This window comes from Neoarius graeffei, chromosome 9 (genome assembly GCF_027579695.1).
Source record: "Neoarius graeffei isolate fNeoGra1 chromosome 9, fNeoGra1.pri, whole genome shotgun sequence".
Lineage (NCBI taxonomy): Eukaryota > Metazoa > Chordata > Actinopteri > Siluriformes > Ariidae > Neoarius > Neoarius graeffei.
The window spans coordinates 39,057,019-39,084,875 of record NC_083577.1 but is presented as its reverse complement, the minus strand read 5'-3'; the positions used below and the strand labels follow the sequence as shown (position 1 = coordinate 39,084,875).

The 27,857-nt window shown below is 41.2% G+C and overlaps 1 protein-coding gene across 1 annotated transcript in view; it reads left to right on the top strand.

Annotated features, from left to right (window-relative positions):
- The window catches only part of LOC132891659 (MORC family CW-type zinc finger protein 3-like), an 85,201-nt gene extending 64,230 nt beyond the window's left edge, over positions 1-20,971 (top strand). The window contains exons 10-17 of the mRNA XM_060929454.1: positions 1,571-1,699; positions 1,777-1,851; positions 16,432-16,474; positions 19,522-19,600; positions 19,727-19,784; positions 19,874-20,087; positions 20,264-20,362; positions 20,716-20,971. Of these exons, the coding sequence (XP_060785437.1) occupies positions 1,571-1,699; positions 1,777-1,851; positions 16,432-16,474; positions 19,522-19,600; positions 19,727-19,784; positions 19,874-20,087; positions 20,264-20,362; positions 20,716-20,811 (793 nt within the window). The 3' untranslated portion in view covers positions 20,812-20,971. The remainder of the gene's footprint in view (positions 1-1,570; positions 1,700-1,776; positions 1,852-16,431; positions 16,475-19,521; positions 19,601-19,726; positions 19,785-19,873; positions 20,088-20,263; positions 20,363-20,715) is intronic.
- Positions 20,972-27,857: the final 6,886 nt, after the last annotated feature.

Below are 27,857 nucleotides of genomic sequence, written 5' to 3'. Positions count from 1 at the left end.
AACAAAACAGTATGAATTGTACTTTTATATATATTGTCCATTTCTGTATTATCACATTTTAAACCTTTTAATTTGTAACCATTAGGCTATAACACTATTACAACATATTTACATCATTAGGAAAACATTTCCCTTTCTTTGCATTAAATATCACAAAGATATGGCTTCAAACAGTAGCATACACAAGGCAGCTACCCTGAAAATCGCCACCACTCGGTAGCTAGCTTCACCGAGTAGTTAACTGTGAGCTAATAACATCATGTTCCTTCTGGAACGTTCAGACAGCATGTCCAGGGTGGTGCGTGCCACTGTGGAGGCAGCACGGCACGCCAGGGCATCCGCCAACCAGTAAAGTCACAATGATGCAAAATGCACCAAAGTGGGTTAAACATTGAAGAAAAGTACCAGTTACCAAAGTTCCAACATAAACATTTACCACGAACACAATTCTCTGCAGTCACTTCGACTGGTTTTAAAGGAATAACTGTCGGGAACTTAACACTGGGTATAGCTAACACGGTTGAACTAGCAAGGGGCAACATGTTCACTCACCGAAGTTCTTCTCATAAAACACTAGGTGGAAAAACACTTGTTTTTCTGCTCCACCGGCAGGTTTGTGGTGTCGGGTACTTCTGATTTACTGCTTTGAGTCAAACTTGTTACTTTATGTGGGTTATTTGTCTTTTAAGTTATCACATTCACGGAGCTCATCAAACTCGTGTTCACAGGGAAACGTTGCGTTGAAAAGAGAGAGAGAACCGGAAGTGTGTGGTGGTTCACTACTCTCTGGACAGGGTAGTGCGCCCTCATGTGGCAATACTAGATAATTGCATTTTAGTAGCCCATTTTCCATAGGGGTTACATTTGCATCCCTGTTTAAACTCATAGGTTAACCGACTTTAACCGGCAAATGAGGCTCGGTGGTCAGTCAAGATTTTTTTTAGCTTTCGCCATCCGTAACTTGAACATCATTGAAAATCTGTGGGAAGATATTAAACATGCTGTACATGCAAGATGGAACTAGAACATCCCAGAACTAGAAGTGTTCTGCAAGAAACTATCGAAAATAATTGTTTTTTGATGAGGGATTTGTTTTTCTCTGAATAAATTTATTTCAATTAAAAGTTGGATTTTTCTCATTTTTTTCAGTGTGAGATGAAGTGTCTTCACCAAGAGGTGGCTTTCTTTCCCCTAACCCTTTTTTGCTAATCTTTACAAGGGGTGCCAATCATGGAAGGAACTGTATATACTGATCTTCTGTAATCATTTTATCTTTTGTTGATATTTTGTGAAATGTAACTAAACTAAGGTATTTGATAAGAAAATAGAGGATGCTTAAAAACAGAAATTACTGAACTACCAAAGTTGGGAATTGGATTTTTAAAAACATAAAATAAATAAACAGTTCTGCATACATCTACGAAACATGCTTATTAGAAGTAAATACAGCGGTGTCTGTTTCACGTGTTCCATGTTCTATTTGACCAAGACAAAAAAAATCTTGTCACATTTGCTTGTTTTGTTCAGTTGTTGACTGGTTAAAGGGATTTGCATCTTTCTGGACTTGCAGGAAGGAGCCAGATCAGACCTGGGTTCAGTGTGATGATTGTCAGAAGTGGCGAAAACTTCCCGATGGTATCCATAGTAAACAGCTCCCGGATAATTGGTTCTGCCGCATGAACTCTGACCCCCAATTCAGGTCTCTCTCTCTCTCTCTCTCTCTTTGTGTGTGCACATGCATGCTAACTAACTCGCATGATGATCTGATATTCTCAGGAGATGTGAAGTTGAAGAAGAGCTTGAAAATTCTGATGATGAACAACCAAGATACCAAAAAACCTACAAACAGGAGTGAGTTTGGAGTGAAATTTATATCTTCCAAAATGGTGTTACTTGAATATACTGTAAACTTTTCAGTACTTTCAGTCTTACTTTGGCTCTGTCCCAACTTTTTTTTGAGTGTGTTACAGACTTGGCTTGAAAATATAAAGTTTATCTTATGTAGAAAAGCTCGCATTTTTCAGATGAAGTACATCGCGGATCTGAGTGACACATTTTCTGATATTTCACGCCGATGATATAACTCCCAGTGTTTTCGCACTGACTTGACATGCATTGGCAAAATGACAAAGTGGTTAAAATTTAAAATGTAAAATTATTTTGATTAACTTGTGTGTGTGTGTGTGTGTGTGTGTATATATATATATATATATATATATATATATATATATATATATATATATATATGAATGTGTCTATATAATATAAAGAACATTACACAGGTGGTACAAAGATATGAAGTTTATCTTCTTGTGTTGAACAATATTTTCACTCATTCGCTTCACTCACTCGTGGAATATATATTCACTACCCGAAGATGAACTTCATATATATGTCAGAAGTTTACATGCAGTGACATGAATGTCATCTTGGATATGAATGTCATGGCAATATTTGGGCTTTCAGTAATTTCTCTGAACTGTTCTTCTTCTGTGGTAGAATGTACAGCATACATCTTTAATTTAAAAAAAAAAACACTAGAAATTGGTGCACAAGTTTTCATTTTCTTTTGGTTTTCTGAAATCAACACAGGGTCAAAATTACACATACAGGGTCAAAAATTTACATACGCTCACGTAGATTATTAATTCAGAGGTGATGAAACTTCTAAAATGTCTTTTATCTTGCCAAGGTCGAGGTCTCTTAACTTCCTGTTAATGATCATGATTGCCTACAGCTTGTAGCTTCTTTGTGCCTTCATAAAAAGGGTTTGTTTACAGCACCCATTAGATTGACCAACACACAGTAAAATGGGAAAGTCCAAGGAGCTCAGTGCAGATATGAGAAAGAGGATTGCAGATATACACAACTCCAGAATGTCTCTTGGAACTATTTCTAAACAACTGCAAATTCCAAGATCAGTTCAAACAATTGCATGCAAGTTATTGTGAGGTGTAGTCACTTTGCCAAGCCACTTTGCTTCAAGAAAACCCAAACTGTCACCCTGAGCTGAAAGGAAATTGGTTTGGATGGTCAGGAATAACCTGGGAACCACCATGGCACAGTCCTGCCATGAACTGGAAGCTGATGGATCACTATCTACAGTTCAGATCACCAAGAGGCTGCGATCCAAGAAATAATCCCCTGCTCCAAAATTGACACCTTCAAGCTTAACTAAAGTTTGAAACTGACCACACGGACAAAGAAAAAAGCCTTCTGGAGGATAGCTGTATGGTCAGATGAGACAAAGATTGAGTTGTTTGGCCACAATGAACGCCATGTACAGAGAGACACTGTATGAGCTGGTGGTGGTGGTAGGCTCATCATACCCTGGGGCTGTTTTGCTGCCATTGGAACTGGTTCACTGCACAAAGTGGATGGAATAATGAAGGAGGACTACCTCAGAATTCTTCAGCATAAACCATCAGAAACTTGAACACAACTTGGGACTTGGGAGTTACAACAGGACAATGAACCCAAACACACATCAGAGCTGGTTGTGGAGGATAAAGCAGGCTAATATTAAGCTTAAAGTGCATATCTTGGATCAATTTAATTTTTTTTATATGAAAGTATATCCCTTTACCCACTTATCCAGAAGGGTAATTTTGCACAAGGCCATCTGTCTCATCTCATCTCATTATCTCTAGCCACTTTATCCTTCTACAGGGTCGCAGGCAAGCTGGAGCCTATCCCAGCTGACTACGGGCGAAAGGCGGGGTACACCCTGGACAAGTCGCCAGGTCATCACAGGGCTGACACATAGACACAGACAACCATTCACACTCACATTCACACCTACGGTCAATTTAGAGTCACCAGTTAACCTAACCTGCATGTCTTTGGACTGTGGGGGAAACCGGAGCACCCGGAGGAAACCCACGCGGACACGGGGAGAACATGCAAACTCCGCACAGAAAGGCCCTCGCCGGCCCCGGGACTCGGACCCAGGACCTTCTTGCTGTGAGGCGACAGCACTAACCACTACACCACCGTGCCGCCGGCCATCTGTCTACAGCAGAAAAAAATAAAATAACAAAACGCGTCTGGAAAAATCCCAAGGGAGTCTGGAGCCAGATTCGTGATGTCACCTGCGGAAGCGCCAGCAGGCTGTGAGAGCTTGCATGGTTTCAGTTTACAGCCTGTGTAGACCAAGTTTAGCAGCTAGCGATTTTGCATTGAAATATGGAATTGTCACCTTCAGCTTCTAAACCCATGGATTCATGTGTCAATGCTCATCTATCTATTGTTACATAAATCATATTTTTTTCTAATTACTATTATGTATTTATATATATTTCTTCATTTAGAAGAGTACTGGCTACTGTAGGAGAAAGATTTCATAAGCTACACACATGGAATCGGCTAAGCAGGGTTGCATATACATTTAATGTGTTTGACAGGTCCTGAGATCTCAAGCCCTGACACATATATCCCTTGCCTTGATACATGTGAAGTAAAATGTAAAGAAAATGTGACCTTGGGCACTGTGTGAGACGGCTGCCTCTCTAGTTGCTCTGTAGTTGTTAGCTCTTTAAACCTCTTTTTTTCCCACCTTTTTACTTTTCTGCTCTTCTTACGAAGACAGTGTGTTCGGTTTTGATTTTGATATCTGTTGTTGATTTCTCTCCTATGACATCCACAAAATCTATGCGAAAGGGGAAGAGGGGGGACATGGGGTGTATACTTCCACTCAATAGAACACCGGGTTTTTTGAAGCCGTTAGCTTGCGCTGTGGAAAAAATGGCAAAAAAACAAGAACGCTTACTAAAATTTTTACCCATTACTTGAATCGATTACACTTATGGCTGCTACTTGAATCCTTGGAATATAGTAAAACTTGAATCCTTAAAATGAGTTCTCCAACTTGTTTTGTAAACCCTTTATTTCTTAACTATTACTTGAATTGATTGCACTTATGTTTGCTGGCACTGTTTTTAAACTTGAAATATGCTTGAAATCCTAGGCAACCTATGCTTTTAAATACCCTACTTAAATCCTTAAAATGAGTCATTTAACTCATGTCTTGTGTGATCTGATCTCCAATGGTGAAATAAACCAGTTGTGATATGAGTACAGTCTGTTATTTTAGAAGATACATTTAATATATAGCCTAATAAAAAATAATATTTTATAACATAATATCACGGCATATTACTGTCTGTAACTGTTCGTCACTAAAGCGTTTTCTAAGATCATAATGTCTGATATTATTTTATTTTTTATTTTTTGCCAAGCGGGTCCACTGCCGGGTCGGTCGACACGTGGTAGGTCTATTGTTCAAATGCGTTCTATGGTCTATGGGGCTGCGTTGTGGGTGCAAGTGCCAGGGCCGTTTTATTTATTTACTTTCTTTATAATCTCAGTCAGATACACAAGCAAGATTAAGTCTTTACTCTGCTGTGTTTTATTATGGCCATCAATATATTGTAACCTGTGTTTGATTTGTTAATTGTTGATCCAGTTGTTGCCTTAACGCAGGGGTCTGCAATGGCTCGGGAGCCAGATGTGGCTCTTTTGGTGACTGCATCTGGCTCGCAGATTAATCAGCTCACATTGAGATCAAGAAGTACACCTCCATTTAATGAAAAAGTCAGCTGTCCGCAAAGCAAAGCCTTTTGACAAAGAACATGGCAAAAAGGGAAAAAAGGTGACTGGTAGGCTACCGTACATTTCAACAGGAATGTTTGCGTCAAAATATTCAGCGGGGGACAGGAGGAAGACGGCATGTCAAGAGCCTCTTCATTATGAAAAAGAATATCTTGCACTCAAATTGTTGGTCATACGTAAAAATGCATTTTAGTTGTATTCAGCGTCACTTTTTATATATGGCTCTCATGAAAATGTATTTGAAAATATGTGGCTTTCATGGCTCTCTCAGCCAAAAAGGTTCCCGACCCCTGCCTTGTATGTGTGGAGAGCGAGAGTGAACTTGAGTGCCTGTTTGGAGAACATTCTGAGCGTTGTCCATTGTTGTCCAGGATTTGATAACTGGTGCTGTTGCAATACATGTCATGCAATAGGCGTGTGTGCGTAAAGTTATAGTAAACCACCCCCCGCCTTTTTTTTTTTTTTGAGTCGCCGGACCCACCCACCTCCTGCGTTCCGGCCCGGGACCTCCCACTTCACAAATTAAGCACTGCTACAAACCATCCATTCCCTTCGTTATCATGAGGAATGTGAACTCACTGCCAAATAAGGTCGATGAGCTATCCGCACTGAACAACCAGTGGATTTACCGGGAGAGCAGCTTATTTATTTTTACAGAGACATGGCTAACACTCCTTGTACCGGATGCTAACGTGGACCTGCGGGGATTCACTGCTGTGAGAGCCGACAGAGACACTAAAGCATGCGGGAAAGGCAAAGGTGGGGGACACATCATTTACGTGAATAACCGCTGGTGTAACCTGGGACATTTCTCCGTAAAGACGGTCTTATGTTGCCCGGACTTGGAGGTGCAAGCATCACCATCTGTGTTTACATCCCTCCGAGGGTAGACGCAGCCGCTGCATGTGAGGGGATTCACTCTGTCACAGCAAGGCTGCAGACACAGCACCCTGAGGCATTTATCATCATTTCTGGGGACTTTAAACATGCTACTTTGGACTCTACTTTGGCTGCTTTTTACCAGGCTGTGTGGACTGTATCTTTTTAATTTCCCTGAGGGAACCCTCCCAAAGGGATCAGTAAAGTTCTAATCTAATCTAATCTAATCTAATCTAATCTAATCTAATCTAATCTAATCTAATCTAATCTAAGTAAGTGTATTATCGCCCAACGCTTTCGTGTTGTTTACTTTTGTGTGTGTCAATAAATAACATTATCCATGTACCACACAAACACAGGAACACCTAATTTAGAGTATAGTCTCTTATTTCTTACCCTGGCAACAGTCAACTTGTGAATCGCCGATTTTCTTGGTCTTTTTCTCGGCTCTGCTTTGGTCCTCGGCTTCCGGGAGCCTCGCACGAAGCGCTCCCATTTCTCTCTCATTGTCTGGTCTTTTGGAAAACAATGAGTACTAATCCCATCAAAATTGGTGTTGCTACACCCTTCTACGATACATCTGTTAACCATTTCAATAATTACATGATAACGTTGAAGAAATTTGCAGAAAACCACCAGGTCGTTTTCTCATAAACAAACCAGTGCTGACGTAGGATTCAGAGGGAGGCATTCTGCACGCGACGTCACAAAAATCAATGTTTGCCGGGAAATCCAAATGCCAAGTTTTTTCAGAGGCGGACCAATTCGCCTCAAATGGCTTGATTTCAACTGAATTTTTCTGGTATTGCGCAAGGTAAAAAAAAAATTGCACAAAATGCAAAATGTGACAGATATTTGACCAAAGTTTAATATAAAATAGGAGAATTACGTTGATCTTGCTCCTGAATTTACCTGTGATATGCACTTTAAAACAAGTCCTGACTTCAACCCTACTGAAAACATATGGACCATGCTTATAAGTAGAGTCCATGCCAAGAAAAAAAATAAATTTAATTGAACTCTACCAATTCTACCATGAAGAGTCATGAAATATCCAACCAGAATTCTGCCAGAAGCTTGTTCATGGTAAATAAAAATGTTTGTTCAAGGTGAATCTTATGAAGAGACATTTTACCCAAATATTAAGTGTGCTGTATGTATAATTTTGACCCCATGTTGATTTAAGAAAACCCAAAGAAAATTAAAACTTGTGCACAAAATTGTAGTGTTTTTTTATTAAAGATGTATGCTGTACATTCTGCTACAGAAAAAGAACAGTTCAAAGAAATTACTGAAAGCCCAAATATTGCCATGACATTCATATCCAAGATGACATTCATGTCATCGTATGTAAACTTCTGACCACTGGATATGAGCAATCGCGCACTCTGATTGGCTCCACTACTACTAGGATATCAGCTCATATATGGTGAGCAGAGAAAAACAAAATGGCAGAGCGCATCAAGTCAGATATATCACTTTTTTATCAAATATTTTAAAGAAACAGAAATAGCTAAATAAAAGAATATAGTTGCTACCCCCAATATCTCCTGTTCCACACTCCAGCCCAGTTGGTAGCAGTTATGTACAGTTAAGTTGGTTTGCCAACCGCCAAAAAAAGAAGAAAAGAAAATGGCGGAGCATGTTACTGAGCCAACCGAGGATGAAATAAAAACTCTACTTGAAAACAAAACCCTCCAAAATACAAAAAAAGCAACAAAATATGGGATAAAAGTATTTGATGGTAAGAAAGTATCTTTTTTTATTTTTCAAGAATTATTATCATAGCATTTTCCACAAATTGCTAATGTCATTTTGCTGATTTGTTTACATTTTAAATGGAAATGATTTTATTGGATGTTTTGTACAAATTTTTTATTTATCGAATTCTGTTTCTCAAAATCCGGTGAATGTGGATAGAATAAAACAGTTATTCCACTCAATCTCGTCGTACATGGCTTATAGCCAACTCGGTGTGATACGCCTCGTCGGCTCTCAGCTCATGTATGACTTGATTTTGTGGAATAACTGGTGTGTGTAATATATCAGGGCTCTAACTCAACCAAAATATCAGCGTAGTGGTACCATTCATAAGAGCCGGGAAAGGTCATGGGTTCTGCATGCTCGTAGATGCATTCTAGTGCATTTACTGGCACTTACAGGCCTCCCTGAAAGTCACTCTCTTTTGGTAATATTAATGAGAGGTTGTTTTTTTTTTTTTGCCAAAAGTTGCTGTGGTTGTTTTTGATAGAAGCCTTATCATAAGTAATATTCAACTATATTAGTGAGATATTTATGGAATAAGAATATAATAAGAATAAAACAACCAGTTGATGTTCACAAAGTGTCAGCTTTACTTTCAGCTTCAGCTATTCAATTACAATACATGACCATCCAGATCTAACTCATATCGTACCTTCCCCTACTGACCATTATTCCGACGGTTTCAATGCACCGTGTTGTGTCATTAAAAAAAAAAAAATTGCTGGGGACTGGCACGTATTACAGTACATGCATGGTGCATAAGCGCCTCTTACATACCTGCAAACTCCTCACCTTTCGGTAAAATTTGCCGTTTTGATCCCAAAATAGGTCACTTGTGTGACTCGTGTAGATCCGAAGAGTTTTTTTTGGGGGGGAGGGGGGTAGGCAGGCTACAACGTTATTGTTGCCAAACATTTCACTTACAAGGTTACAGCCAATCGAGATAAACAGTTACTAACACGCGCTTCTTTTCCATTGGAGTTCTGATCAGCTGGTGCACAACCCACTGCTGGTTGCCAGTCCTCACTTACGAATATTCCACAGATTCAGACCGCAAAGTCACCTTTTTATAGAGAGATCTGGCAACCTCAGCTCGCGACTGGATCTGAACATACCAATGGAACAGTTTCCAGTGTGCTCGGGGGTGAATAACCATGGGCGGATCTACCAGGGTGGCAAATGCCACCCTAAAAGAAAGCCTTGCCACCCCAGTTGGCAGCGACGAATTCAAAGAAAAATTACAGCCAATTTGACATTTACATGCGCGAATTTCCAATGTCCGACTGTGGCGAATGCAGCACGAGATAACGCCAGAGATTGGTTGTTTTGGAAAATTGAGAGGCGCAAAGCGAGGGAGCCAGGAGTCGCGAGGAAAGGAGACACGGGAGGACAGAGGTAAAAGCTGATTAACTATCTATCAAGAAATGAAATTATAATGAATGAACAGTGCTAGCATAGTTGTGATGCTGATTTTGAGAGGATAAAAATCGTGTGGGAGAACGTTATTTAGCTAACTATGCATGTAAGGCCAAAAAAAAAAAAAAAAAAGGGTGTTTCCGGTAACCCGACTGATCGAGAATTTCCGTGTCGAAATTGCCGACCGTAAAGTTTTTATTACAAATTTCCCTCAATATTTTAGTGTAAGCGGCGTTAGTTTGTCATAATTTTTTGTTTCAACGCATTCAAGTTGTGAAAGAAACGATAAAAAGTAAAATGTTTCGCCACTTCTATCAGCCCTCCTGCCTAAACATGGAAGCGCACTTGTATACTGAAGGAGGAAGGGAAAACTGAGCCGAGCCGCCATTTTAAATCCTCATTCAAGGCTGTAATGCAAATTGCTTCCTCTTCAATAAAGTGCACTTCCATGGCAGGGAAAAACACTACGTTTTGCCGCCTATGTAGTCCCCTATTTATACAAATAGGAGTCATTCAGGATTCAGCCATGTTTTTACTCGGTGTTTTTGCTCGACCCAAGTTCTACAGTAGGCTAGGCCGTCTGCTTTTAATGGAAGTAGCCTGGCCTAGGACGTTAAACCATATTTTCACGTTATTTCTTGATAAGGTGTTTTCACGTTATTACATGAAAATATCATGAAATAACGTGATGTTATGTTAAATATATTGTAAAAACGTGATAACTTTGTTAAAATCAATACTACGTTAAAACATTAGCTGAAATTTTAGTTCTAACAGCCACAGAAAACAGCACAGCAGGGTCACAGGGAGTCTCTTGACTCTGAAAAAAAGGGTGTTTTTCTTTCTATGTTAGACTTGCTGGGTAATCATAACCCCATCATTAAAAAAAGACTTGAACAATAAGCTAAAAATGCAAAATACACAAGTAAAACAATACAGAATGAAATACTTGAGTGCTTGGCTGCAATGGTCAAAGAGGAAATCATCCAGGAAGTTAAAACGAGCAAGCAGTTTTCAGTTATTGTTGATGAAACTAAAGATGTTCAGAAAAAAGAGCAAATGCCATTTGTTCTGAGATATTTTTTACAACGGTGTGGTTCATGAAAGCTTTCTGGAGTTTGAAGTGGCAGAACACCTGGATGCCACCGCCTTAAGTGACAAGATTATATGCTGCCTTGAGAAACATGGGCTGGAGTACAAGAAAAACCTTGTGGGACAGGGCTACGATGGCGCAGCAGTGAGGCGTGGGGCACATGCAGGGGTTACCGGTAGTTTGTCACCTTTTTCAACCCTCATGAGTTTGCAGGTATGCTCTTAACATGGATGGCACTTTACTGCAAACACAGCATAAGGAAGCAGGTGAATTGGACGAGCATGATCAGTGGCAATCTCCACATGGAACTACTCGGGTGAACTATGAACTGGGCGCTTACATGGACGGACAGTAGAGTATGTCCGAATGTAAAACATTCGCACGGAGGTGCGCTGTCATCGCAGCATGGGGATAACGAGAGAAAATTAAACAAAAGACCACATTTTTAAGTTTGTCAAGTCTTTTTTATTAGTGAGCGGTAACTTTTACAGACGTGTCGGCAATATTGTGGGCATAGCGGTAAGGAAACATTGCATATTGGACCGATATGCTGAAAAGGCCTAGTTAGAACCCTGAGATATATATGTGAATGTCAGTAATGGCGTTGTGAGTCAAAACTCTAACAGAACTACAAACATGGCTTCCCAAGACTACAACGGCCAAAGTTCACAGTGCCCCCTGTCTCCCTCTTAAGTGCAGCTGACTATCGTTAACTGTTAATCAGCAGTGCTACTTAAGCCTCTCCCTCACACACCTTTAGTGTGAAGCATTGTTGTGTGTTTACCCAGTCATACCGAGCCCTGCAGGCACGCACCTTTTCTACGTTTACCCGTTTAACTCTTTAGTCTGCTCTCTACCATTTCTGTTTGCCTATCAACCTACCCCTGCCTGCTTTCTATGAGTTTGCTTACTGATTTGACTATGCTTCCTGTTTGCATCCCTGCTCTCCCTTGCACTTACATCTGTGAGTGCCTGCAATCTGACAGGATACTTTGCCTTGTTATGGATGTAGTAGAGATGGCAAAGCAAACGGCTTTATATGGTCAGGGACACCTCTTAGGAGAACATCAGCAGATGCTCACTGACCTCAACATTGGCACAGTTAACTACTGTGATGCTGCAGGCCCTCCTAATGTGTTCTGATGCCTCTTTCAACTCACGTGCAGCTTCTCCCAACTCCCAAGAAATATGCCGGTAATGCCCTTAACTGTAGGGGATTTCTGCTTCAGTGCTCCTTGTACTTTGCTACCATGCCAAACCTCTCTGATGAATGTAAGATTGCAAAGTTTCTCTCTTTTCTCACTGGTACAGTGCTACAGGGGGCTAGTGTGGTATGGAAGAATGGAGAGGAGCATACCACTTCATATGAGCGTTTTCTAGAACTATTCAAACGAGTGTTAGATCACGAACCTGAAGGGATAGAAGTTGGCGAAAGTCTACTCACCATCACTCAAGGGGCAAGAGGAGTAGCCAAGTATATGCTGGATTTCCAATCTCTTGCAGCCACTAGTGGATGGAATGAGCCAGCTCTGAAAGCAGTGTTTCGCCAAGGTCTTCATCCCGAAATATTGAGTGAACTGGCTTGTAGAGATGAACATCTCACTTTGGACTCCCTCATACACCTTGCTATTTGACTGGATCATCTACTTTCCAGCCAACCCTCTCTCAAGGAGGACACCAGACCAGCTCAGTCAGCTGATGCATCCACACCCATGGAGGTTTTTCAAACTAGGCTGAAACACTCTGAATGAGAGAGAGAAGGTGATGCGAGGGGCTATGCTTCTATTGTGGGAGTTCCAACCATCATATAACACAGTGTCCAGTCTGCCCTACTTGCAACAACTCTGAGCCTGCTCCTGATATGGTGAGTCTGGTGAGAAACTTTAATTCACAATCATTGAAAGTACCTGTGTTGTTGAAACTGCCAGCCTTGACACATGTTATCTGCATTTGTTGACTCAGGGCAGAGGGGAACCTCCTCAACAGTTCAATCATCCAGGAGTTCAATCTGTCCACAACTCCTCTGCAGAGTCCACTCAGCATCAGGACCATCAACGGAGGACCTATAGGAGATGGTCTCGTCACAACTAGAACCACTCCAGTTCACAACCAAGTAGGAGCTCTCCATTCTCACTTCACTTCTACGGTTAACCACGACATCATCCTGGGTTACCCATGGTTACAGCTCCATGACCGTCTGATAAATTGGCAAAATGTGGAAATCCTCCGATGGTCCCCTACATGCTTTCAGAACTGTTTTTTGCGCCCCCAGCTATTCGTTTTGTCTACTTCTGTTGAAAGTCCTCAACCGGATTCACTGGACAACGTACCAGAATGTTATTCTGACCTGAAGGAGATTTTTAGTAAAGGTAAGCCTACCACCACATCGCCCTTACAATTGTGCTATTGATCTCCTCCCAGGCGCGTTACCTCCATGCAGCCGAATCTACCCACTTTCCCAGAAGGAACAGGCTGCAATGGAGGAGTACATTCAGGAAGCGCTCAACCAGGGTTACATTTGTCCCTCCAAGTCACCTGCCTCTGCAGGATTCTTCTTTGTGGAGAAGAATGGGTGAGGCCTTCAACCTTGTATAGACTTCAGCAGACTAAACCAAATATCTGTAAAGTACCCACATTGGTGAAAGAGCTTCAATGTTTTCTTGGTTTTGCTAACTTCTACTAATGCTTTATCAGAGGTTTCAGCACCATCACGGCTCCCTTAACCACCCTGCTAAAGGAAGGTCCCAAACATCTCTGGAACCCTGCAGCTGAGGATGCCTTCGGCAGACTTAAGACTGCATTCACCTCAGCCCCCATTCTGCAGCATCCTGACCCAACCAAGCATCTCACAGTTGAGGTGGATGCCTCAGAGACTGGAGTGGGAGGGGTGCTATCCCAGCCACAGACTGTGGCTTTCTTTTCTAACAAGCTCTCATCAGCTGAGAGGAACTATGATGTCAGGAATTGTGAACTACTAGCCATTAAGCTCACCCTTGAGGAATCGAGACACTGGTTAGAGGGAGCTACACACCCCTTCGTGATACTAACCGACCACAAAAACTTGGAGTATCTCAAGAAAGTAAAGAGATTGAACCCACGTCAGGCCCGATGGGCTCTCTTCATTCTGTCCTGGGCATAAGAACACTAAGGCTGATGCTCTGTCCTGAACTTTCAGTCCAGCACCGCATAACCCAGAACCTCATCCCATTCTTGCACCAGAATGCTTTGTTCAATCACTTGGGAATTGGATAAGGAGATACAGTAAGAGCCTCCCAACCCTGAAGGCACCCAGAGGACTGCCCACCTGACTTGCTATACGTCCCCAAACAACTTTGAAGTAAACTCATCACATGGGCACATGCATCTCCTGCCACAGGTCACCCTAGTAGTCAAAGAACTTACCAAATGCTAAGGAGTAAGTACTGGTGGAAGAAGATGCCAACCAAAATTAACCACTTCATCACTTCCTGCTCCGAATGCGCTCAAGCAAAGGTTCCACAAACCCTGCCCTCTGGCAAGCTGTGTCCCCTCCCTGTACCTCAGAGACCATGGTCCCACCTGGCCATTGACTTCATCACAGACCTACCACCATCTCAGGGTAACACAGCCATCATGGTGACTGTGGACCGATTTTCAAAGGCTGAGACTTATTCTCTTACCAGGCATTCCTACTGCATTTCAGACAGCAGAACTGCTGTGTCAAAATGTATTCAGGTATTTTGGTATCCCTGAGGATATTGTCAGCAACCGTGGTCCCCAGTTCATATCACGGCTATGACTTGTTTCATGGAATGTCTTGGAGTCTCAGTAAGCCTCACGTCTGGATATCATCCAGTCCAATGACCAGGTGTAACAGGCCAACCAGGAGATTGGTTGTTGTTGTTTTTTTTGAGAATCTTCTGCATGAGGAATCAGGGGGACTGGTCTTGTTTCATCTCATGGGCTGAGTAAGCACAAAATGCACTCAGCTACACAGTTAACACCTTTCCAGTGCATACTCAGCTACCAACCACCCTTATTCCCATGGGATGACTCACCAGCACAGGTACAGGTGGTGGAGGACTGGTTCTCCAGAAGGCAAGCAGTATGGGAAGAGGTTCACCAGCGCATTGAGGTGGTGAACGCCAAGTACAAGGAGTATGCCGCCAAACACTGAGGTAACAATCCAGAATTTTCACCAGGCAAGAGAGTATGGGTGTCCACACATGACCTAAGGGAACCCAGTTCATGTAGAAAATTTCAGGCATGCTACATCGACCCATACAAGGTGCTACGTTGCATCAATGAGGTCTCCTACAGACTAGAGCTCCCACTGCACAGTCACATTGCTCCTACATTCCATGTGTCATGTCTGAAACCTGCTATCCAAGGTCCACTTGCTGAAAATGCTCTCGTCCAGGAACATCAGCCTCTGAGTCTTGAGGGAGAACTCATCTATCAGGTAAACAAAATCCTTGACTTCAGAAGGAGAAGAGGACAGTTAGAATACCTGGTAGAGTGGGAAGGCTATGGACCAGAAGAACATAGCTGAGTAGAAGCTAAGGACATTCTAGACCCCCTGTTGACACAGGTATTCCACACCCAGCACCCTGACAAACCTGCATCAAGGGGGAGAGGACGTCCTAAGAAGAGTATGGCTCTAAGAGGGAGCTCCTCAGGGGGGTTCTGTCAGTAATGGCGTTGAGTTGAAACTCTAACCAAACTACAAACATGGCTTACCAAGACTACAACGCCCAAAGTTCATAGTGCCCCCTGTCTCCCTCTTAAGTGCAGCTGACTATCATTAACTGTTAATCAGCAGTGCTACTTAAGCCTCTCCCTCACACACCTTCAGTGTGAAGTATCGGTCTGTGTTTACCCAGTCATCTAGAGCCTTTCTTGTCTGTCTCTAGTTTCCTGAACCTTTGCTACGTTTACCCATTTAACTCTTTAGTCTGCCCTCTACCATTCTGTTTGTCTATCGACTGACCCCTGCCTACTTTCTGACAATGAGTTTGCTTACTGATTTAACTATGCTTCCTGTTAGCATGTCACTTACATCCATGAGTGCCTGCACTCTGACACACACATATACGTATGTGTGTGTGTGTGTGTGTGTGTAAAATTAGAGAAAGAGTTGCCCAGTTGCGCAAGGATATTAAATTTATGTTTGAGTGGTGAATATATTCACGAGTGAGCAACATGAATGAGTGAAAACATTTTCAACAGGAGAAGATAATGTTCATATCTTCATGCCATATGTTCTTTATATTATATGGATACATCCACATACAAAAAATATGCAAGTTAATCAAAAGAATTTTAATTTTGAACCGGTTCGCCATTTTGACAATGTCTAGTCAACGGGAAAACACTAGGAGTGACGTCATTGAAGTGAAATATCGGAAAATATATCACTCAGATCCACGATGTATTTTGGCTCAAAAATGCAAGTTTTTCAAAACGAGAAGATGAACTTCATATCACCATGCCAATTTTTTTTATTATATAGACACATTCACTAACAAAAAGTACCCAAATTTATCAAAACAATTCATCAGTTTCCTCATGAGTGACACAGAGATTTATCACAGTTTTGAATTTCCATGGTTGTAGCTCATATGAAAAATTAAGAGTGGTGTATTTCCCTTGAAAACACTCATGTCCTATAATTTTTTGTCTTGAAACAGTGAGAAATATCAGAAGATACAGGAGGAGAAGAATACAGAGCAGGTAATGACATGCTGTTTTAACATGGTTTATAGTGATCATATACAACCCTGATTCCAAAAAAGTTGGGACAAAGTACAAATTGTAAATAAAAATGGAATGCAATGATGTGGAAGTTTCAAAATTCCATATTTTATTCAGAATAGAACATAGATGACATATCAAATTTTTAAACTGGGAAAATGTATCATTTAAAGAGAAATTAGGTAATTTTTAAATTTCATGACAACACATCTCAAAAAAGTTGGGACAAGGCCATGTTTACCACTGTGAGACATCCCCTTTTCTCTTTACAACAGTCTGTAAAGGTCTGGGGACTGAGGAGACAAGTTGCTCAAGTTTAGGGATAGGAATGTTAACCCATTCTTGTCTAATGTAGGATTCTAGTTGCTCAACTGTCTTAGGTCTTTTTTTTGTCGTATCTTCCGTTCTATGATGCGCCAAATGTTTTCTATGGGTGAAAGATCTGGACTGCAGGCTGGCCAGTTCAGTACCCGGACCCTTCTTCTACGCAGCCATGATGCTGTAATTGATGCAGTATGTGGTTTGGCATTGTCATGTTGGAAAATGCAAGGTCTTCCCTGAAAGAAACGTCGTCTGGATGGGAGCATATGTTGCTCTAGAACCTGGATATACCTGTCAGCATTGATGGTGTCTTTCCAGATGTGTAAGCTGCCCATGCCACACACACTAATGCAACCCCATACTGTACCATCAGAGATGCAGGCTTCTGAACTGAATGCTGATAACAACTTGGATCGTCCTTCTCCTCTTTAGTCCGAATGACACGGCGTCCCTGATTTCCATAAAGAAGTTCAAATTTTGATTCATCTGACCACAGAACAGTTTTCCACTTTGCCACAGTCCATTTTAAATGAGCTTTGGGCCAGAGAAGACGTCTGCGCTTCTGGATCATGTTTAGATATGGCTTCTTCTTTGAACTATAGAGTTTTAGCTGGCAACGGCAGATGGCACGGTGAATTGTGTTCACAGATAATGTTCTCTGGAAATATTCCTGAGCCCATTTTGTGATTTCCAATACAGAAGCATGCCTGTATGTGATGCAGTGCTGTCTAAGGGCCCGAAGATCACGGGCACCCAGTATGGTTTTCCGGCCTTGACCATTACGCACAGAGATTCTTCCAGATTCTCTGAATCTTTTGATGATGATATGCACTGTAGATGATATGTTCAAACTCTTTGCAATTTTACACTGTTGAACTCCTTTCTGATATTGCTCCACTATTTGTCGGCGCAGAATTAGGGGGATTGGTGATCCTCTTCCCATCTTTACTTCTGAGAGCCGCTGCCACTCCAAGATGCTCTTTTTATACCCAGTCATGTTAATGACCTATTGCCAATTGACCTAATGAGTTGCAATTTGGTCCTCCAGCTGTTCCTTTTTTGTACCTTTAACTTTTCCAGCCTCTTATTGCCCCTGTCCCAACTTTTTTGAGATGTGTTGCTGTCATGAAATTTCAAATAAGCCAATATTTGGCGTGAAATTTCAAAATGTCTCACTTTCGACATTTGATATGTTGTCTATGTTCTATTGTGAATACAATATCAGTTTTTGAGATTTGTAAATTATTGCATTCCATTTTTATTTACAATTTGTACTTTGTCCCAACTTTTTTGGAATCGGGGTTGTACTCTCGCTACCCAGGCTGAGAGAAACTCTGCTGAGATATGATTTATAGAAAAGTGAGCAAGTATCAGAAATAGATTATATTCATGGATGCCATATAACTAAAGTAGGTATGTTTTTTATTTTTGATGAATATAATGATGGGGTTATACACTAATAACAGTAATCTTTGCACTCTGCTTTGCAAAACAAAGAGATGATGAGTATTGTTTTCTGTGGATTAATCTTGGTGCAGCCGATTTTCATGTTGGGCCATTGTTCTTAGTACAGCTATTTAAATGTTTGGTTTGATTTTCTAAGAAGATACAATTAAACCCTACAACCACAGTTTTAGTCTTTGCTGAGATGTAGAACTAATTAGGTGAGATGTTACTGATTGCTTTAGGAAGATGAACCTCTGGGTTTTCCTTTAGTTTGTCAGCTCAGATTATTTAGTTGATTACAGATGACTGCAGCTATGAACAAGCAGGATACTCTGCTTTTGAAGAAATTTCAGGGCCTTGTACATCAGCTCTGATGCAGAATTAATTTCATTTAAAAGTGAGGGTGACACGGTGGTGTAGTGGTTTACACTGTTTCCTCACAGCAAGAAGGTTTTGGGTTTGAGCCCAGTGGCCAACAGGGCCTTTCTGTGTGGAGTTTGTACGGTATGTTCTCCCCATGTCTACGTGGGTTTCCTCTGGGTGCTCAGATTTCCCCCACAGTCCAAAGACATGCAGGTTAGGTTAATTAATGGCTCTAAATTGACTGTAGGTATGAGTGTGAATGGTTTTGTCTGTGTGTCAACCCTGCGATGATCTGGAGACTTGTCCAGGGTGTACCCCACCTCTTGCCCATAGTCAGCTGGAATAGGCTCCAGCTTGCCTGCAACCCTGCACAGGATGAGCAGTTACAGATGGACTCCCATCAGTCCATCACAGAGCTTCATGCACACAGTCACACTTGTAGGCAATTTAGCGTCAGCAATCCCCTTTCAGTGTGTTTTTATAGGAGGAGGGAGAAAACTGAACAACCCAGAAGAAATTCATGCAGATATGAGGGGATTGTTCCCTGAGCTCAGGATCTAGCCTGGATCTGGAGCCATCACAAAGATTAGCATTTTCTGATGTTGTGCATTATCCCTATATTAGCTAGGCTCTGAAATAAATGCACCTAAACAGTATATAGAACTGTCAAGGTGGGTAGATCTACAATGTGGCATGGTTTTAGAGAAAGTGGAGATACAAAATATGCATAGTTAAAGGAAAATATGCATAATAAGCATCAATGTGAATTGGTATAAAGTGTTAAGAATCCATGCATTACAGTGTGAAATCAAATATTCATCAAATTGAAATTGATTCATGAAAATTCATCAGATTCAGTTCTTCCATATCCTTCATTCACATGTTTTTCCTCTCAGCAGAGCCCTTCTAGCTCCAAGTCATCCTGCCAAACAACACCCAGCTCTACCCTTCTTTTGTCTTCTCACACAGGGGATGGTAAAGACCTATTGTGTGTGTGTGTGTGTGTGTGTGTGTGTGTGTGTGTGTGTGTGTGTGTGTGTGTGTGTGTGTGAGAGATTTATTGTTTACAGTTTTGTTGTAACCTGTGTTTTAACCCTTTAGGCTCCAGACCTTCTGATATCACTTCAATGGACACTCCTGTCCCTTCTACTCCTAAAAGGTACTCATATCACTCCCTCTGTCTCATTCACCTTCACAATAACATGGCATGAAGCACACCTGAATGATTTTGGTTCTCCTTAATTTCAGGAAGAGATCCCTGGACCCAAATCAAAAGAACCAAAATCAGAAGAAAGCTAGACAGACGCCAGATAGTCCAACATCCACAGTCTCAGTTGGGACTGACAAGAACACAGTGAAGGAGGAGAGCAATGAAATCACACACACCAATTCTGAAGACCAGCAAAACTATGAAGCTCAGGACCTGCAGGCCAATGAGATGATAAAGCATCTCCAAAATAAGGTGAGAGAGCAAGAAAAATAACAAGAATAGTTAAATGGAAAAGTGAACGTTATAAATATTAGAGGGGAAAATGCAACCTAAATAACCTATAAGTCAAAATAAAATGCATTACCAGTGAGGTGAGTTTGTCATGTCCTGTTCCTGCAATTCTTATCTTGTCTTTCCCTCACACACAGGTTGACAGTCTAGAAGAGGAGAAGAGCACATTGTTGACCTGCTATGAGATCCTGCAGAAAGATTTGGAGGAGATAAAGAAAGACCTTGATAAGGTCAAGGTAAGTGTAGAAGATCAAGGGGTCCAGACAGATTTTCCTATTTTCTCCCATGAAGAAAGTGCAGCAACTTCAGCAGAAGCCTCCAACTCAGAAAGAGGAAGAAACTTTGGGACACAGGACCAACCAGAGATCAGACAAGAAAACAATAACATCCAGTAAGATCTCTCCTGGATATTTCTAGACATTGTACAGTACAATACCAATGAAATCTGTATGATATATCCGTATGATGATACAGTTTGTGCAGTTCAAAGTGTTGTTAAACTGTAGATTATCTGGTGTTTGAGACAGAAGCATAGCTCTGACATATAGCATAATAATTCAAAAAGACTTTCTCTTCTCCTTCACCTCAGATTAAGACAACTCAGACAAAGAGTAGCTCGTCTCCTTGTCGCCCATGTCCCTGTGCTGGACCTTCAGCAGGTGAACTACGATTGCGAAGTCATTGATGAGATTCTCACTCAGGTTATAGATGAAATCTCCCCTACAGAGGCAACCTCTACATAGAAACGTTGATGACCAGAAGAACACAATCTTTTAAAATACATTAATAATTTGGTTGTGTAATGCAAAATTACCTAACACAAGTTCTTAATATGCCTGGCTCTTACATATACTGTTTTGAATTATTTTATTTTTTTCTTGACTAAACATGCATGTTTTCAATAATATTGGGTAACCAGAAAAACAGAGTGAGATTTAGGCAACTACTGCTTCTTATTTATTGTGTTTTTGTTGTTTTTACTTCTTGTATTTAAAATAAATATATTTGTGTTTTAGATGAATGTGCAAATTATGGTTTTAGATGGTGGAAACATATTAAGCTCATGTGTAGGCTTTCAGGCTTCCGTTTTTTTTCTATTTTGATTTTCTTTTGGGGGTGGCATGGTGATGTAGTGGTTAGCGCCGTTGCCTCGCAGCAAGAAGGTCCAGGTTCGAGGGCCTCTCTGTGCGGAGTTTGCATGTTCTCCCCATGTCCGCGTGGGTTTCCTCCAGGTGCTCCGGTTTCCCCCACAGTCCAAAGACATGCAGGCTAGGTTAACTGGTGACCTCTAAATTGACCGTAGGTGTGAAATGTGAGTATGAATGGTTGTCTGTGTCTATGTGTCAGCCCTGTGATGACCTGGCGACTTGTCCAGGGTGAACCCCGCCTTTCGCCCGTAATCAGCTGGGATAGGCTCCAGCTTACCTGCGACCCTGTAGAACAGGATAAAGGGGTTAGAGATAATGAGATGAGAACTTTACCATGTATTTTGAGGATACCAAAACAAAAGTTTGAGAGAAAAAAAATTCATAAAATATTAAGGGAATGGGCTTACTCAATTTTACTGTTTTACTATTTAGCCTTTGGTTGCATTACTTTCCTCATGTAATCACTGTTACTAGAGTAATTTTCAGTCTTTTTAAATCATTTTAACAATGTTGACTTGATCGATTTGCATTTTGAATCAGCCTGCTAACTAAGGCAAACCTATGAAACAGAGGTGGTATGTTATGTTAAAGACATAATCTTCCATTAACTCTTGTTGGAAAATCAGTGTGTACACTTTTTGGTAAGTTTTTACACAAGCAAGCCTTTTGTATATCAGTCTGTGTAGAACACAACAATAAACTGTTCTATATGCTCTTTTTTTGTTGTTGCTGGTTTTTTGTAACTCGGTGCAACTTTGGTTCTTTGATTGTTTACTGTCAAGATGTTTTCCACAAATTAAATAAATGAAATACAAATTAAACGAGTGTCTTCCAAAAAAAATGAGCATCTTACAAAACAAATGCTCTTTAACTGTCTGACAGTAAAGTATAAATAACATTTTTAATAAGAACAGGTAATGTATTTATTTCAAAAACTGTTTTAATAATCTGTATTTCATCATGTTCTTTTCATTTCTGAATTTTCAAAGTTTACAGCTTTTTTTTTTCAGATGGATTTATTTTACAGCATTAAAACAAACAAAAACAGCAGTGACATAGGCTACAAGAAAAGACATGCTGCCCTTAAGCAGAAAAGTGAGGACAGAGAATTTCATGCCTAATCACGTGGCTGCCGAAGGGACATTATTCAAGCGGATTTCTTTTCTTTAAGAGTATATTATCTAAATACACTATTAGCAAACCCGTGCACTGTTTAAAGGCATGATAAAGGGTGGATCAAAAGTGTGTGTGCAGTGTGTGATGAGTTGAGATGTTGGACTTATACATTTGTATTTGATAATTCTGAATATTTTGGAAATTTATCAGGAAGGCAAGCATAAATTAAACACTTTTGGAGGTGTTAGATTAGTGTTACTCTACATATATTTTGAAACTGGACATTTTCTTTAAATGCTTTCTGCATTCATCTGGGAGAGAGAAAAAGTTTTAAAGTGCATATCATGGGTAAATTCAGGAGCAAGATCAATGTAATTCTATTTTATGTTAAACTTTGGTCAAATATCTGTCACATTTTGCATTTTTTTTTTTTTTACCTTGCACAATACCAGAAAAATTCAGTTGAAATCAAGCCATTTGAGGCGAATTTGTCTGCCTCTGAAAAAACTTGGCAGTTGCATTTCCCGGCAAACATTGATTTTCGTGATGTCACGTGCAGGACGCCTCCCTCTGAATCCTACGTCAGCGCTGGTTTGTTTATGAGAAAACGACCTGGTGGTTTTCTGCAAATTTCTTCAACGTTATCAAGTAATTATTAAAATGGTACAACCGCGCTGAACCGTGCTGGCTGGAAGTGGGTGGACACATTGGGTGGAGTTAGCGAAAGTGGGTGGACGTCACGTGATGTCGTTAAGCAGCGCAAACAGTGACATCAGTGAGCTTTTAAGCGGTAGTCTCACGACCCGAATAGTAAACAATAAACATGGAGGACATGGAGTTGTTAGTGTTGCTGGTCTTGGTGCTGTGGCTTGTTGTCACCGACAACGCCAACAGATACTGGCAAGAGCGTATAGATGAGGCGAGGCGCATAAGGCTTCAGAAATTCTCGTAATTCGTAATTATTCTTCTTCCGGGTTTGCGGTGTTTACAGATCCCAGCGTGCTCGCGGGGCGTGTGTGGGCATGTGAGGACACTCCTCCTCACCAATCAGTGCACAGGGGAGTGTCTGCTCATGCCCCCAGCCTCACTCGGCTCGCTTTGGCTCGCTTCGGCTCGCTTCAGCCCCACTCCAAAACAGTGCGAGTTTTAGGGGCTGAGCAGGGCTGAAGCAAGCTGAGTCATGCTGTTTTTTGGTAGTCGAAACGCGAGCCGTGTCGAGCTGAAGCGAGCTGAAGTGAGCTGAAAAAGGGTAGTGGAAAAGGGCCATTAGATTAGATTAGATAGAACTTTACTGATCCCTTTGGGAGGGTTCCCTCAGGGAAATTAAAAAGATACAGTCCACAGCCTGGTAAAAAGCAGCCAAAGTAGAGTCCAAAGTAGCATGTTTAAAGTCTCCAGAAATGATGATAAATGCCTCAGGGTGCTGTGTCTGCAGCCTTGCTGTGACAGAGTGAATCCTCTCACATGCAGCGGCTGCGTCTACCCTCGGAGGGATGTAAACACAGATGGTGATGCTAGCAGCTCCAAGTCCGGGCAACGTAAGGCTGTCTTTATGGAGAAATGTCCCGGGTTACACTGGCGGTTGTTCACGTAAATGATGAGTCCCCCACCTTTGCCTTTCCCGCATGCTTTAGTGTCTCTGTCGGCTCTCACAGCGGTGAATCCCCGCAGGTCCACGTTAGCATCCGGTACAAGGAGTGTTAGCCATGTCACCGTAAAAATAAATAAGCTGCTCTCCCGGTAAATCCACTGGTTGTTCAGTGCGGATAGCTCGTCAACCTTATTTGGCAGTGAGTTCACATTCCTCATAATAACGGAGGGAATGGATGGTTTGTAGCGCCGCCGGTTGTCCGCTAGCCTAGCTTTTAGCTTAGCCCCGGTGTCACGGTCTGATCGTGCACTGGTATAAATTTACCATGTGCATGCGCAGACCGATTTTTTCCCCCTGGTCAACTTCCGGGAAGTAGGGGTGGGCGAGACTGGGAACTTGGGTATCGATCCGATACCAAGTAAATACAGGGCTAGTATCGCCGATACCAATACTTTTTACTTGAAATGTGATGATCATTGAATAATTTTGTGATTTTGCCTTTTTTAGTTATGAGTATGATAAAACAGGACAAAGATTTTAGGCAAATAAAAATGTTTTTTATTAACTAACTACAACAATATAAAACAATGTAACAGTATATTAATAATAAAATAATTCCCTTATTACCTTCTGCTACACAAAATTGTTTAAGAAAAAAGTCACTAGTGCAAAATAACAAAAAAGCAACAATGTAACAAAAATATAAATATAACAATGTAACAAAAATATAAATAAAATGTCAACAACCCCACAAAAAATACCTTCCACTGCACGCAAATATTTGTGAAAAATAAAGTCAGTAATAAAGTAACAAAGTCAGTAGTGCAAAATAAGTAAACAAAAGCAACAATGTAATAAATATAACAATATAAACAGCACAACAAAAAAATACCTTCCATTGCACGCAAATATGTGTGAAAAATAAAGTCAGTAGTGCAAATCAGGTGTAAACTACAAGTGGCTCGTAACCTTTGGCTCTTCGCTCACAAAGCCCTCCAAGGAAGTATCCCTTGAGGTGCTCTTTTGGCTCTGTTCCCATGTTAATAACAGATTTAAAGGTTTTTGTTCAGGAACATGTTTACATTCTTCCCTTTTATTGCACTTTTTCTCTGAGTTATTAACTGTCCTGCCTTAGAGAAAATCCTTTCTGCAGGTACGGATGTTGCAATTACTCCCCGATGTTTTTTTGCAATCTTGCTCAGAGAGGGAAATGTAGGTTCATTCATTTTCCACCAAAGAAGTGGGTCTCCATCCCATGGAATTGGCTTCTCTTCTGTGCACTGGCACATTTCAATAGTCGCATTAGTGCCAGCTGTGCGATGTTGCTGCGATTCCAGGATTTGAGTGTCAAACTCTGTCCATATCCCGCCTTTTGCTGCAGCTGGGGATGGAGAAGCTCCTGCAGGGTAGTATGAGGTAGTTGCAGGAGCCATTGCTGAGGCAGTGCTGGTGGCAGAGCTTGTGCTAGGTTGAGGATCTGATTCTGAATAGACTGGGGACTGGCTCAGTGACTGCATTTCAGCAACAAGTTTTTTTTTCACATTTGCCATGTCCCGGAACCCAAAGTTTTTAAATCTTGTGTCCAGGTAGATGCTGGTACTGAGACCATAGTGGGTTTCAATATTCCTGAAACGGTGCTGGCACTGTGCTGACAGCACAGCAGCTAGCTTGCTGCCTTGGGCCTCATGAGATGCAGCTGATCTACAGTGGTGCTTGAAAGTTTGTGAACCCTTTAGAATTTTATATATTTCTGCATAAATATGACCTAAAACATCATCAGATTTTCACACAAGTCCTAAAAGTAGATAAAGAGAACCCAGTTAAACAAATGAGACAAAAATATTATCCTTGGTCATTTATTTATTGAGGAAAATGATCCAATATTACATATCTGTGAGTGGCAAAAGTATGTGAACCTTTAGGATTAGCAGTTGATTTGAAGGTGAAATTAGAGTCAGGTGTTTTCAATCAATGGGATGACAATCAGGTGTGAGTGGGCACCCTGTTTTATTTAAAGAACAGGGATCTATCAAAGTCTGATCTTCACAACACATGTTTGTGGAAGTGTATCATGGCATGAACAAAGGAGATTTCTGAGGACCTCAGTAAAAGCGTTGTTGATGCTCATCAGGCTGGAAAAGGTTACAAAACCATCTCTAAAGAGTTTGGACTCCACCAATCCACAGTCAGACAGATTGTGTACAAATGGAAGAAATTCAAGACCATTATTACCCTCCCCAGGAGTGGTCGACCAACAAAGATCACTCCAAGAGCAAGGCGTGTAATAGTCAGCGAGGTCACAAAGGACTCCAGGGTAACTTCTAAGCAACCGAAGGTCTCTCTCACATTGGTTAATATTAATGTTCATGAGGTCACCATCAGGAGAACACTGAACAACAATGGTGTGCAAGGCAAGTTTGGAAGGAGAAAGCCACTGCTGTCCAAAAAGAATATTACTGCTTGTCTGCAGTTTGATAAAGATCACTTGGACAAGCCAGAAGGCTATTGGAAAAATGTTTTGTGGACGGATGAGACCAAAATAGAACTTTTTGGTTTAAATGAGAAGCATTATGTTTGGAGAAAGGAAAACACTGCATTCCAGCAAAAGAACCTTATCCCATCTGTGAAACATGGTGGTGGTAGTATCATGGTTTGGGCCTGTTTTGCTGCATCTGGGCCAGGACGGCTTGCCATCATTGATGGAACAATGAATTCTGAATTATACCAGCGAATTCTAAAGGAAAATGTCAGGACATCTGTCCATGAACTGAATCTCAAGAGAAGGTGAGCCATGCAGCAAGACAACGACCCCAAGCACACAAGTCGTTCTACCAAAGAATGGTTAAAGAAGAATAAAGTTAATGTTTTGGAATGGCCAAGTCAAAGTCCTGACCTTAATCCAATGGAAATGTTGTGGAAGGACCTGAAGCGAGCAGTTCATGTGAGGAAACCCACCAACATCCCAGAGTTGAAGCTGTTCTGTACGAAGGAATGGGCTAAAATTCCTCCAAGCCGGTGTGCAGGACTGATCAACAGTTACTGGAAACATTTAGTTGCAGTCATTGCTGCACAAGGGGGTCACACCAGATACTGAAAGCAAAGGTTCACATACTTTTGCCACTCACAGATATGTAATATTGGATCATTTTCCTCAATAAATAAATGACCAAGTGTAATATTTTAGTCTTATTTGTTTAACTGGGTTCTCTTTATCTACTTTTAGGACTTGTGTGAAAATCTGATGATGTTTTAGGTCATATTTATGCAGAAATATAGAAAATTCTATAGGGTTCACAAACTTTCGAGCACCACTGTAAGAAGTAATGTTAACAGCAGGATCACCTTTGAAACTGACACGTGTTTTTCAGATGATATTTCCCTCGTGACTTCTTCAAATGGTCTCAAGGCATCAAGGGAGAGACGAACCATGGACCAATCCTCTTCACTCAAGCACAGTCAGTACGTTTACATGCACATCCAAATCGAGCTGCTGTCGGTAATCGAGCAAAGGGTCCCAGCAGGGGTGCCAGAGAAATCCAATCCTACATGCACAAGTGAAATCGGGCTATTGTGCAAGGTGCATTGTGCACCCGAGCCACACGTGGCGCTACATGCCCCATCGTGTTGGTACACTTCCGGTTGTCATCATGACGAAGAGCTATCCGCCAAAATGCACTTAAAACCCCCCAATCTGGCAACACTGGCAGTTCCGTGTTCAAGCTGTTAGGCTTGCTCTAACAGACTGTATGGCTACAAACTGTCCGGCGCAGACCACTGTTTTATAAGACAACTTATTTTGCACAATAATATTTTTCTAAAGTACATTTTTTGCTTACAAAAAATATTTTTTTTTTGCTTACAATTTAACTTATGTCT